Consider the following 13,785-nt stretch of genomic DNA (forward strand, 5'->3'; position numbering starts at 1 on the left):
AGGAGCCATGGCCGCGACTGGGGCGGCCCCAGGTAACTCAGCTGTGCGCAGAGGCCAGGCTCTGAGCCTCGAGGAAGGTTTTGGAAAACGGGCCCCAAAAAGATGCGGGTCGAAGGAGGGAGGCAGAGACGCCGTGCCTGGGGCCGGCCGGAGGAAGGCGGATGTGCCGCCTCCGTGCGCTCCTCGTCAGACGGCGGCGGTTACTGCTTCCGAGGTCAAACGAATCCGGACGCGTCTATAGGGTGCAGACCCGGCGCGCGCCTAAGGCAGCGGAAGACCAACCAGCGCCCAACCTGGGGGGAATGACTCCTCTCTGCCCTCGCCCCGCGCTCCGCCACCATTTCTTTACAGTGTTCAAAGACGCGCACAGCGTCGGGCCGAGAGTCGAAGCCGCGGGGCCTCCCTTCCGGCCGCTGTCCAGCACTCGCAGCCGGAGCCGGGGTTGCCGCGGCGCCAGTAATGTCGGGGCCCGGGCTGCAAGGACACGCCTCGTCGGGCGCGTGGGGAGTCTCAGCGCCCGGCCGGCCCTCCCCGCGGCCTCCGGGAGAGGAGGGCGGGAGGAGGCAGCGGGCCGCCGGGACCAGGAAGCCCTCCGGGTTGGGCCCTGAAAGGACGCGCAGCCCCTCTTCGCGCGCGCGCGAGTCCATTAGGCCCTCCTGATGGGGGAAGTGGTTGCTTTCTGTAGTGTGAGCGGGAGGCCTCCGGAGCTGTTCAAGCACGGGTTGGCTCTGTACCCTGAGCTGGAAAAGCTTGAGAAGGCGCAGTAGTTTCCTATCCCAAATCCTCTTTCCCAGAGGGGTTTGTAACCCCTAATTGAATCAGGCGTCCCCTCTCAGCCAGAATTGTGGGCTCGTCCAGGGGTGGGCAGGGCGGGAAGCTGCTGGCGGGAGATTTAAGTTCTGGCGTGCAAGCTAATTCTGTATCCATCTGTCCCCTCTGCTGCTGTCCTTTCTCGCGTTCTGTTCTGCCATGCCCTGCTCTGAAGCGACACCCGCCATCTCCCCCAGCAAGCGGCCCCGGCCTGCGGAGGACAGCATGCGGCTTCGCTTCGTCCGGCTCTCAGAGCACGCCACCGCCCCGACCAAGGGGTCCGCGCGGGCTGCGGGCTACGACTTGTACAGGTGAGTGGGGACTCCCGGCCGCCTTCTGCCCGCGCCATCGCTGCCCCACGCGGAGAAGGTCCAGTTCTGCAGTTCTAGGGCTTTCAGTCACGTTGGCTTATAATCTTGGCATCTGTTGCCACAGCTTCAAACTTCACCTGAAAGATTACAGAAACAAACCCTTTTTGCATATATGTAGGATTTTTGTCCTTTTCTAGTGTTGAAAATTTTTAGTTTTCCTCTTTAGCATAAGAATGGTAACTACATATAAATGTCCACCAAGGCATTATTTGTTTTGCAACATTTATTGTACCCTTTCCAAGTGGAAGGTAGAGGTGAATAAGGCCCACCTTGGCTTCAAAGTGTGGCCTGAGGGTGATGCAGTGCACAATAGGAAGAAAAGCCACAGGGGACGTCTAGGTGCTGAGTGTGGAAATACCCAGGGAGGATGAATGAGAGGGAGAGATCGTCTTTTTTTTTTTTTTCTTTAATTTTTTTGACAGAGAGATCACAAGTAGGCATAGAGGCAGGCAGAGAGAGAGAGGGAGAAGCAGGCTCCCTGCTGGGCTCTATCCCAGGACCTTGAGATCATGACCTGAGCCGAAGGCAGAGGCTTAACCCACTGAGCCACCCAGGTGCCCCCAGGGAGGCTGAATGAAAGGTGCTTCTGCCTTAAAGGAATTGTGAAATTTCTCTGTATGTCCCTGTTTAAATTCACTCCAAGCACTGGGAATGTCAGAGTACGAATATGAAACGCGTTGGGAATGTCTGTAATGCTACCACCCTTCCATTGGTTCAGCGCTTTTTACCTCTACTGAAAACTTTACGTGTGCGATTTTTTTAAATCCTTGCAGCAGTCCTGAAGTAGTTGTTAATAACCTTTTTACAGGTGAGGGTATTTGTAAAGTGCTGAATTGATTGCCCCAGGGTTTGAATGTAGTAAAATTTTTGACTGTTTGTTCAGTGCTTCCCTCCACCCTTAACTACTGTGTCTGGGTCACTGAAGCCATTAAGGTAAGTGAACAGTGATACTGGGGGGGGGGGGGGGCGGGGGATGGGTGTTTACTACATGACTACATCCTTAGGATTTATTTTAAAGCATCCTAGGTAATTCTAATGTGAGAACTACTGGTCTAAGTTATACAGGTATAGGAGAAGGGGAGAAAGGAGTGTGTGAGGCAAGTAATGAAGAAAGGAAAGGAAAAGTGAGGTATGGTCTGTTATAGCTGAAAGGGATGTATTCAGTCCCTTGGTTTTCATGGATAAAAGTGGAGTGATGTAGTACCATGTCTGGGCATTGTGAGCCATATGAGAGATTTAGATTTAAGATACTTAAAATATCCTTTTAATGAACAAAGATGACTACCGAAATAGACACGGAAATAACTTCTCTCTAATAAATTAGTCTAACTATTGAAAGAGAGAAAGTCCCAATGAAAGAAGTGAAAATGTAATACTGGGTTACTAGTCTGCATTAAAGTCTCCTAAATAACTCACAGTTCTGCTCATTGTAAAATCTCACATTTCTATTGAAGGGAGCTACAGTCATAGCAACAGTAGCAGCATTTGCTGGGTGGATCTTAGAGAATCGGGGGTCCTTAGTAGTGCCCTTCTCCAGCGCCTCTTAGTGATCAGCTCTGTCCCCCAGGCAGTGAGGTTCATGGTATCGGCTTGGTAAGCTTGGTTAACTCCGGAGACCAGCAGAACAGATAAAATAAAGCTCTACTCCCCCTTCCCCCATGTTGTCCATCCATTTTCCCCTTCCCTCTGCATGGCTTCCCTCATCATTAGACGATTGTTGGGAGAATAAAATGAGTTATAATACAGCATTTTGGACTGTACCTGGCACAGAGTAAGGGCTTAGTAAATGTTAGCTGTTATTAGCGAGTATTTGCCCTTCTTTCTTGGCTCTTTTTCGGAGGGAAATGATCCATACGTAGCTGTAGGTTTGGTGTGTCTGTGGGAGTGGGTGAGTTCAGGATCTTACCATGCCACCATATTTGCACATCCTCCCTTGGTTTTTTTTAATATCATGTTAGTGAAGCATGCATCTTTTAAAAGTCTGCCTTTCTGCCACCCCCTGCTAATATGCACATCAATTTCCCAACAAATTTTGTTCTGGGGAGAACAAGCTTACATGTTGATAACCTCTTAAACCAAAAAAATTCACCAGAATGACTATATCTAAAGGTAGTACCATTTTAAGAATCAACTAAAAGAAAATGTCTACCGCCACCTTCTTCATAAATTTTTATTTTTAAATGATCTCTACACCGAATGTGGGGCTCCAGCTCGCAACCACGAGATCAAGAGTCGCATACTTGGAGCACCTGGGTGGCTCAGCCGGTTAAGCATCTGACGCTTGATTTCAGCTGAGATCATGATCTCAGGTTTGTGAGATCGAGCCCTCTGTTGATTCTCTCCCTTTCCTTCTCCCCCTTCTGTCCTCTCTTCTCTCTCTTCCTCTCTCCCCATCTCTTTAAAAAAAAAAAAAAACAGGAAAGGCAGAGTTACACGCTCCACCAACTGAGCCAGCCAGGCACCCCTAAATTTTTTTTATCTGAATTGGAAATTTAGAGTACTGAACTCTTAGATGGGTTATTGAAATTTAAGATTGCATGAATTATTTTGTGATTATTTTATGAGATGTATTTAAAGCAATTCGTATATTTAGTCACAAGGAAGAAAAAGGAAAAACAGTTTTATGAATAAATACTGGTTATTTTCTTTCATTTTCCTAGTGCCTATGATTATACGCTACCACCTATGGAGAAGGCCCTTGTGAAAACGGACATTCAGGTAGCTCTTCCTTCTGGGTGCTATGGAAGAGTAGGTAAGTGATTTAAGACATGGTAACTATTTGTCAAGCTCTTCCTTTGTGATCTCTTCCTTCATCTTAGTTCTTCCTTAATCTCAGTTTCATTCAGGGCATAAATGAGGGAAGAGATATTGTTTGGCATGGATCCTAAAATAAAGAAGTGCCAGCTGTGATGGCAGATAAAGCCTCTTGAATACTACATTTCAGTTACGTATCTCTTTTTTGCACACACTCATACCCCTAACCCCTCCCAACCCTCCCCCTCTCTTTTTTCTGATTCCTTGAGCTCTTAGGAGGCTCACGTTGGCCCCGGAGTTTTTCTCTCAACTCCTCACTGAGACACTGAAAACACAGGTGGTTTTTAACTGAACTCCCCCTCCAAGGATCAGACTGCATCTGAAGTTAGACGTCTTCGTGAAGATGATGACGAGAATGGCTAATGCTTGTAATAGAAGAAAATAGAGGCATGGTTGGGCTAATGGCACACAGCATCTTTTATCCTGAGAGTAAAACTTTTGCTTCTCTTCGCTCAGAGTCCATCAGACCGTTTAGCCTTTCCCCCTTTGGGTGTTCTCCCATGGGGTATGTTGGGTTCACAGGTACCCTTCAGGTACCATCAAAGTGGGAGGAGCTATGACAACGAAGAGCCGGTCGCTGTCACTGGAGAGAGTGTTCAAAATGTTCTTAAATTGCATAATCACTTTCTAGCTTCAGAGTAAACATGAAGGAACAAATGGAACTGTGGGTGGGAAGGGGCTAGACCACCACCGTCTTGTGACCATGAGTGTGAGAACTGCTCATACTTCTGCCTTTCAAAGAAAAATGAGATGGGCTCATTCTTTATCTCCTTTTGGTAGCATTTGGCTGAGAGTATTTTGGGGGGTGGAGATGAGGAGATGGAATTGAAATAAAAGGAAAAGCAGGAAGCAGCATCATTTAATGACAAGTGCCTGATTTAAGTTATTCTGGAATAGAAAACTAGAAGCTGGAATAATTAATGAGAGGCTTGATGCTCAAGTCAACAAATGTAAGGTACAAAGTTCGCTTGTTTATGTTTTCATTTTAAGAATAAAAAACATGGGAATTGAATTTTTAAGGTTTAGTTTTTGACCATGTGCCTGACTGATACCAGGCCTTTTATCTTACTCTGGTTCGTTTGTTTATACAGACACGTCATTTGGCATTTGAATTAAGAGTAAGATTCCCAGTTTCTAGGCTAAGCTCTGTCTGCTACTTATTGGTTAAGTTTATATCTGTCTCTCTCCACTCTCCTCCTCTGCCCTCTTTCCATCTAGACTGCGTCAGTTCAGATCTCCCATCATAAAACAAAAGTCTTCTTCCTCAGCCCTGTTCACTGCCAGCTGCAGTCCGCCCTTTGTGGCAGACTGCTTGAAAGCGTTGGCCGAGGTTGTCCCCAGTTGCTCACTTCTCTGTCTACCCCAATGGTCCACCGCCAGGCCATCGTGAATCCTCAATGGACTGAAGTCGTGTGGGAGTGATTTAAGCTGCCTTGGAATTAAACTTTGTCGAATTTTTCTACACTGTTCTTTCCTACTTTAAAAAACAGTGTAATAAATAGATTCTTGGGTAGAACCATCTGTTAAAGTTAAGATGAAGAGGTAGATGTCCTAGGAGCTGAGAGTGGCATACTGAAATTGTGTAAATTACATCCAGTATTGCATCTCCCCCTGCAAAGGGGCCCACTTCCTTTTTGTTTTCGTTTTTGTTTTTTAGCTCCCCGTTCTGGCTTGGCTGCAAAACACTTCATCGATGTAGGAGGTAATATGTTTACAATTTCATTCTGTAAATATGTGTTTGTGTTTACTTTGCCTTTGCTTAACAGGTAGTACTCAAATGACAGATTCAAGACAAGAAAATGATTTTTGTTCTTTTACCTCTTTAGAAAGTTCCACCTCTGAAATAATAAACAATCGTGATGCAGTTTCAGATATTATTTGGTTATGTCTAATTTTAAAGTGACCATGATGTGAAATACATCTTATTTTACTAATAGGCTAACTAGACATTATCCTGTGGATAGGATTTTTGCCCTGGCTTAGTGATAATCTGCATTTAGTCCAAAAATGACTCTATTCTTAAAAGAAAGTAAGTTTTATAAGGGTAGGGAAAGCTTTCATATCATTTTTTTAAGCATGTTTTGCTTAAATAATTAAATTATTTAAGCATTGCTATTAAATTATTTAAGCAAAAGTTTACAGAAAATGCAGGTCAGTCTTGTAAGAATTTTTGTACCTGTATAAGAGAGCTATCCACATTTGGCAAAATACAGAGAAAACACTATGCTTCCCTATCTACATTTTTTGTCAAGCAAGTACTCAGCGACTCCTGTTTCCCTTATGATAAAGCCCTTACTCACATCTCCCAAAGTCAACAACTTCATTGTAGAGCCCCTTTTGTGAAGAGCCCCATCCCTGCTTGGCCCTCTTGTCATCAGCTGCCTAACCACCCTCACCATCAGGAAATTCTCACCTTTCTGATACTGCGTTCCATCTCCTTTCTGGAGTACTGACCTCACTGACCTTTGTCCTGACTTGTATTCCCATCATAGTGAGCAGAGTGCCTCACCTAATTAGGTATCTTGGCCCTCCAGTTCGTGGGTATGCTAGATTCTCCAAATCCCTCCATACTTAACAGAGCTACTTTTTAGCGGATAAAGAACTGGCTTAGAGAGGATCCCAAGCGCACATGTAAACCCTGGATCTTCACCCGTGATTCTAGTCTCTCTGTTCTTTACACTGCAGTTAAATGCTGAGTGTCCCCTCACTACATCTTTCACCAACCAGGTGCTGTCCTAAATTAGCTTGCCCTTAACTGGTGCTGCAGGCATTAAGGAATGAGGCATGTCTGAGGCTTGTCTCTGGCCTGCCCCTGCAGCCTCCCCTTGGTGTCACTAGGTGGTGCTGTGGGGCAAGACAGGATCCCCAAGGCGGTCCTTTATCCGGGACTGAAAAGGAACCAGGTTTGACGCAGCAGGGATGAACAGCCTGCTTGGCTCCGAGAATTGCCTGGGCTCAGTTATGCTTGCTTTTCAAAAATACTTTTATAACATCAAGTATGGTAATTTAGGACTGTAACTTCAGAATATAAGAGATTGCATATATTTTTAAGGAAATTTCAAAGGGTTGTGAAAGGAACGTGGGCTTTGGAGTAGCAACTAGACTTGGGTCCCAGCTTTGTCATTCATTGGCTAGTTGGTACTTTCTGAGCCTCAGTTTGCTCTTCATGAAATGAAAATTGGTGTGCCTGCCTCACAAGGATAGGAGGATTGAGTGATAATATATGCAACACATCTCACACTGCTTGGCATATATTAGACCCTATAAGTTATATATATATATTTTTTAATTTATTTATTTGACAGACAGATCACACGTAGGCACAGAGGCAGGCAGAGAGAGGGAGGAGGAAGCAGGCTCTCCATGGAGCAGAGAGCCCGATGTGGGGCTTGATCCCAGGACTCCGGGATCATGACCCGAGCCGAAGGCAGAGGCCTTAACCCACTGGGCCACCCAGGTGCCCCTATAAGTTATATTTCTTTTTTTTTTTTAATTAAAGATTTTTATTTATTTATTTGACAGAGACCACAAGTAGGCAGAGAGGCAGGCAGAGAGAGAGAGGGAAGCAGGCTCCCTGCTGAGCAGAGAGCCCGATACGGGACTCGATCCCAGGACCCTGAGATCATGACCTGAGCCGAAGGCAGCGGCTTAACCCACTGAGCCACCCAGGTGCCCCATAAGTTATATTTCTTATAGAGAATTCATAGACTTTTTTTTACTGTGGCAACTTTTTTTTTTCTTTCTAACTTTGTAACTAATTTTTGCTCTGTTTAAAACAACCTTCTGAAAGATTCATGTAAACGAAACGGAAAGTTAGTTTGCCTGGTGGTTGGTGTGGTATTATTCATAAAATCACATTGTGGTGTGTTCTTGGACGCAGAGTCTCTTAAAAATGTCTCTTAAGGGGGCGCCTGGGTGGCTCAGTGGTTTGGGCCGCTGCCTTCGGCTCGGGTCATGGTCTCGGGATCCTGGGATCGAGTCCCGCATCGGGCTCTCTGCTTGGCGGGGAGCCTGCTTCCTTCTCACTCTCTCTGCCTGCCTCTCTGCCTACTTGTGATCTCTCTCTGTCAAATAAATGAATGAAATCTTTAAAAAAAAAAAAAAAAAAAAAAAAAAAAAAAAATGTCTCTTAGGCACACGTTTATCATAGTTGGCCACAGTTTTTACTTCAGAAGAGAGATGTTGTTAGAAATCCCAGGCTGTAAATAAGGGTCAAAGGGAAAAGTTGAGTATGCAGGATTCTGTTCAGAATTCACATCTGGTAGGTGTGGATAGTTTTCACTAAAGAAGGTTTCCAACAAATGACATGCCAAAGTCTTGACACAGTAAAACTTTTGCCTGAAGTCAGTTAATTACTCTGCCAGTTCCAATGTATGATTTTTCCAGTGATAACTTCAAAATGCTTTCTGCTTTCTCATGAAGAGAAATATCCCTGATGCTTATGTTCCTTACGTAGAAAAAGAATGTCTTGGGCTTTTCTTGAAGGTCAGATTGCCTCTGAGTAATAAATAAACTTGGAACAATTGGATTTTTCATGTGGTGGGCATTCATGCTAAAAAAAAAAAAGTATTGAGGATGCATTTTTTTTTTCTGCTATACATTTTAATTGACTTTGAACAGCTTCATTTCTTTTTTTATTTTTAAAGATTTATTTATTTGTCATAGAGAGAGAGAGGGAGAACACAAGCAGGCAGAGCGGCAGGTAGAGGCAAAGAGAGAAGCAGGCTCCCACTGAGCAAGGAGCCCGATGTGGGACTCGATCCTAGGACCCTGGGATCATGACGTGAACCGAAGGCAGCGGTTTAACCCACTGAGCCACCCAGGCGTCCTGAACAGCTTCATTTCTTTTAGTTAGTTAGTTAAAAGGGTTTTCACATCTCTATGTGCGAAGCATAAAATCTTGGTAGATATCTGGCTTTACGGAATTCAAGACACCCGATTCGTGGGTATGCTAGATTTGTATTTGATGAGACTGCCTGATAGCTACATAGCAAAGGTCTTTCCAAAAGGGATTGTTTTTGTGTGGGAGAAGATGCCATATAGTAAAAACATAAATACTTGCAGATCATAGGTAAAAGATATAAATACCCAAACAAACTGATAAGGGAAATTGTGCAATCAGGGAATAAATCATAAATAAAATACAGAATAGGCCATATAAATGTGCAACAAACATACAGAGGAAAAACATTCTAACCTCATTAGTCATCAGGGAAATGCAAAGTAAAGCCATGAGATATCATTTTTCACTTGTCACAATGGCCAGAATTTTTTTTAAGATTTTATTGAATTTTTAAAAATATTTTATTTATTTGACAGAGAGAGACACGACGAGAGGGTACACAAGCAGGGTGTGTGGGAGAGCGAGAGAGAAGCAGGCTTCCCACCGAGTGGGGAGCCTGATGTGGGGCTTGATCCCAGGACCCTGGGATCAAGACCTGAGCCGAAGGTAGACACTTAACAACTGAGTCACCCAGGTGCCTTGAATTTTTTTTTTTCAATTGATTTTTTTAAAGATTTTAATTTAATTTATTTGACAGAGAAAGAGAGAGATCACAAGTAGGCAGAGAAGCAGGCAGAAGGGGAGGCAGAAATAGGTTCTCCGCTGAGCAGAGTCCAATGCGCTCTATCCCAGGACCCTGGGATCATGACCTGAGCTGAAGACAGAGGCTTAACCCACGAGCCACCGAGACGCCACTCAAATTTTTTTTAATTGGGGGTGTCTGGGTGGCTCAGTCGATTAAGCGTCCAACTTTTGGTTTCAGCTCAGGTCATGAGATCAGGCCGCATGTCAGGCTCCTGGCTCCATGCTCAGCAGAGTCTGCTTGAGATTCTCCTTCTCCCCTTACCCCTCCCCCCACTCACATGTGTACTTTCTCTCAAATAAATAAGTCTTTAAAAAAAAAGATTGCTGTCATTTGGTACTGGTAAGAACTTTGGAATTGGGCATTCCTAAATATCGCTGATAGAAGTTTGAATTGCTATACCTTTTTTGCAAGGTAATCTAGAAATATCCGTTAAAATCTTAAATGTACACACCCTTTGATCAGGGAAGTGCCTTCTGGAAACTTTTTGATGAGACTGAAAATCACTGAAATACAAGGACATCTGACATCTGACTAATATACAAGAAAGTAATATGTAAAATCTATTACTGTAACATTGGCTACCCGAGGGAAGGTAGGGAACATTATTTTATTTTATATGTATGTGTAGTATTTGCGTAATCTAAGGTTTTTCTTACAAAGTAGAAACTAAGAGTTCAGAAGTCTGTCTGCATTGTCTTCATTGAGCCCCTTCCAGACAAATGAGTACTTGCCTGAACTTGAGATCACCAGCTCCGAGATTCTGTGGTCTTCTGGGGTCATTTGTTCCAGCAGGGAATAGCATGTTCTCCGCAGGGGTTTCTCCACTGAATCCCATCCAGGTTGTTCTACAGCCAGAACTTTCTGTGTATAGAGAATACAGAAAACAGCCGGTCCCATCGTTCTACCAATTACACATTAAGGACTAATTTAATGGTCAAGTGGCAGTGAGGAAAGATGCCAGTTTTCTGGATTCTTTGACTTGGTCAAGGTTTTGTTTCTGCACAGCTAGAAAAGAAAAGACTGTTTCCTTCAGTCTAGACATGATATGAACGAGCTCTGCTGCCTTTCTGCTACTTACCTACTCCTGCTCACGGTTTAAAATTACTTATCTTTTGGGACGCCTGGGTGGCTGCCTTCACCTCAAGTCAAGATCCCAGGGGGATTGGTCCTGGATCGGGCTCCTTGTTCATCGGGGAGCCTGCTTCTCCCTCTTCCTGCTGTTCCGCCTGCCTGTGCTCTCTCTTTGACAAAAAAATAAGTATTTTTATCTTTAATTCAAACTCTTAAAAGTGTTGTCAGGAACCTTTAAGAAGGCTCAGTTTGATTTCATTTATCCCCAGTAAATTATTCATAAAGCACAAGGATTCATTTAAACTTCTACTGTAATCCACTGGAGAAATCTAAAAGGTTGGTTTTTCTGAGTACTTTACCCCATGCTGGACTTTTCCCTCCTATAAGAAAATTTGAAAGGGAATGCTTACTTTTGTTCTTTTAAAAAGAAAAAAAAATTTCAGTTGACCTTCAAATAATTATGAGTTTGGTCAGTCAGCATTGACACCCATTGAAGTACATTCCCGATTGTTTTTTCTTTTCTTTTTTTCTCTTTAATAAGCTATAACATGGAGCTACATTTAATTGGAGTCCCATGAGTCCTAGCCACCATTTAACAAACTGGGGGAAAGAATGAACATGTATAAAAGGAAGTTGGCAGTGGGGAGGATGAGGAGGAAGAGAAGTGACTCCTAATAGGGGATTTTATTTCAGGGTAATGAAAATGGTCCCCCAAACTGATTGTGGTGATGGTTACACAGTTCCACAGTTCTGAGTATTCTAAGAACCACTGAGTTGTGAATTATATCAGTATTGAAGGAGGAAAGGGGAAGGCCTGCTACACCTGTGTTATCTGTGCTTATGTTTATGGAAACATGTTATCTGTGCTTATGTTTATGGAAACATTTTAACTTCTTGGCTCAAAGTTAAATGCTAACAAGCCTGGTAAATGGACCTCTCTGGGCCAAGGCAGGGCCCTGGCTCAAGTCCTGTCCTGCAAAGATTTGTTGTCCCTGTGTTCGTAATCTCAAAAGGTCCTGATCACACAGGGTGTTAGGGAAAAGTGTGCTCATTACTAGGCTGATGTGCAAATGTCTTCCGAGAGCTCATGCTCTAAGAAGGGCTGGTGGCTCATATTAAAAAGAGAGGTGGAATATGAATGGAAGGATTCACCTCCATTTTTGTTATAAAATGAGTGTTCTGATATTAGCCGGCCTGAGGCTTAACAGCGTCAGCACTGAGTAATTCCACTGCAGATCTTCAGGCTATTGGACATTTTTATTTATGACTCCATCATATTTCAATCTGGATATTAGTGGGAAGCAGCTACCAGGAAAAGCCCTTAAAACCCAAGTTGTAATTTTTTTCTGGTCTTTTTAGCAGGTGTGCAGCAGATGCACAGGAGTTTGGGAGTGAGGATGACCCATCTGAGATCCCAAGTAACCACTCCCAGTTTAGAGTAGGAAATGACACCATCTGTAAGGGTGACAGGTGGGAAAATTAGGGCCATTCTATAAATTCTATGTATTTGCATTTTAGTAAGACTCATTTCTTAGTTTTCAGACTTTACCTAGTTCCAGAGCAAGATTACTTGTTTGTGAGGATTAAAATCTCGGAGCTACATAAGAATGGTTTTGAGGTAATCCTATACCCTCAGTGTTTTGGTAGCATAAACCGCACTCATGTTACTCTTCTTTTCCTTAGCTGGCGTCATAGATGAAGATTATAGAGGAAATGTGGGTGTCGTGCTATTTAATTTTGGCAAAGAAAAGTTTGAAGGTATGTTAAATGCATTTAGTCACATAAATGCACAGAAAATGAATTTTCTGAAGTCTGAGTGTCTGTATAACACATGCTCCCTCTAATTCTCACTGTACAGGCAAGATTAGAGAAAGCATTAATAAAATATCAGTAATAAACTCTTATTTCCTTTCAAGTCAAAAAGGGAGATCGGATCGCACAGCTCATTTGTGAACGGATTTTTTATCCAGAAATAGAGGAAGTTCAGGTAAATATCATAAGAGCCAAGCAGGGAATAAATGATGTCACCTCTTCAGTGAAGGGAAAAATACAATTTCAAGGGTTTCCTATGCTGTTTGTAACTAAATAATAGCACATATAATAGTCCTATTTAAAGCAAAATTAAAAGCTTAGTTTTAGAATTTCGTGAAAATTTTTTTAGCTATTTTATGGCATTACTTTGGGTAATAAATCATTTAAGTATACCCTGAAATTCTATTTCTCTTAGCTTTTTTGAAAATTTTCCAATATTTTATTTATGGAGCTTTAAAAAAATTGAATTTCTTTTTGTAATCTCTTTGAAAGAATAAAAGTCTTACAGCAAGAATAAAAGTCTTACAGGTTAGGAGCTAGAGAGAATGAAGGAGAACTGAAATGAACTACCTGGTAACCACCTTTATGTCTTTTCAGGCTTTAGATGACACTGAAAGGGGTTCAGGAGGTTTTGGTTCCACTGGGAAGAATTAAGTTGTGCCAAGAATAGAAGATGAGAAAACATACTTTTTCTTAAAAATAAAGTGTTTTTGCTTAAAGTGTTTTGGTGTTTTGTACATCTGTAAATGTAATAGCTTTAGCTTCTAAAACTGTTTGGTTCTCTTAGGAATTAGGAAAAGATACCTCTGTTGGTGGGGGGGGTCCCATAAAACCTGACATGCTTATGTTTTTACACATCTGATTATTGTATAAATCTGTGGTGACCTAATACAAACTTTATTATTATTATTATTATTTTAATTAATTTATTTATTTTTTCAGCAAAACAGTATTCATTGTTTTTGCACAACACCCAGTGCTCCATGCAATACGTGCCCTCCCTATTACCCACCACCTGGTTCCCCCAACCTCCCACCCCCGCCCCTTCAAAACCCTCAGGTTTTTCAGAGTCCATTGCAAACTTTATTTTTTTAATCAGATGTATATCGATTACAGATCCCAAAAACCCTATATTATTTAATTCACTAAATGCTTCCTCTTCAACTTACTTGGTTGCTTTGTGAATCATAAGCAGTGCCTTTCATTCAACGAATTTGAATTCTTTCACAGACAAATTATTGTATGAAGTGAACTAAAAAGATAATAAAAAGAAGTTGAAGTTATTCTTTGTTCGTCCCTTCTCTTCATTGCTCTCAAAA

General features: G+C 42.7%; 1 protein-coding gene across 1 annotated transcript; it reads left to right on the forward strand.

Annotated features, from left to right (window-relative positions):
- The first annotated feature begins 232 nt into the window (after positions 1-232).
- On the forward strand, positions 233-13,188 carry DUT (deoxyuridine triphosphatase). Its single transcript, XM_046010137.1, has 7 exons — positions 233-456; positions 986-1,121; positions 3,842-3,933; positions 5,653-5,697; positions 12,338-12,412; positions 12,571-12,641; positions 13,064-13,188. The coding sequence occupies exons 1-7, from the start codon at positions 303-305 to the stop codon at positions 13,118-13,120; spliced, it is 630 nt and encodes a 209-aa protein (XP_045866093.1). The 5' UTR covers positions 233-302; the 3' UTR covers positions 13,121-13,188.
- The last annotated feature ends 597 nt before the right edge of the window (positions 13,189-13,785 follow it).

This window comes from Meles meles, chromosome 6 (genome assembly GCF_922984935.1).
Source record: "Meles meles chromosome 6, mMelMel3.1 paternal haplotype, whole genome shotgun sequence".
Lineage (NCBI taxonomy): Eukaryota > Metazoa > Chordata > Mammalia > Carnivora > Mustelidae > Meles > Meles meles.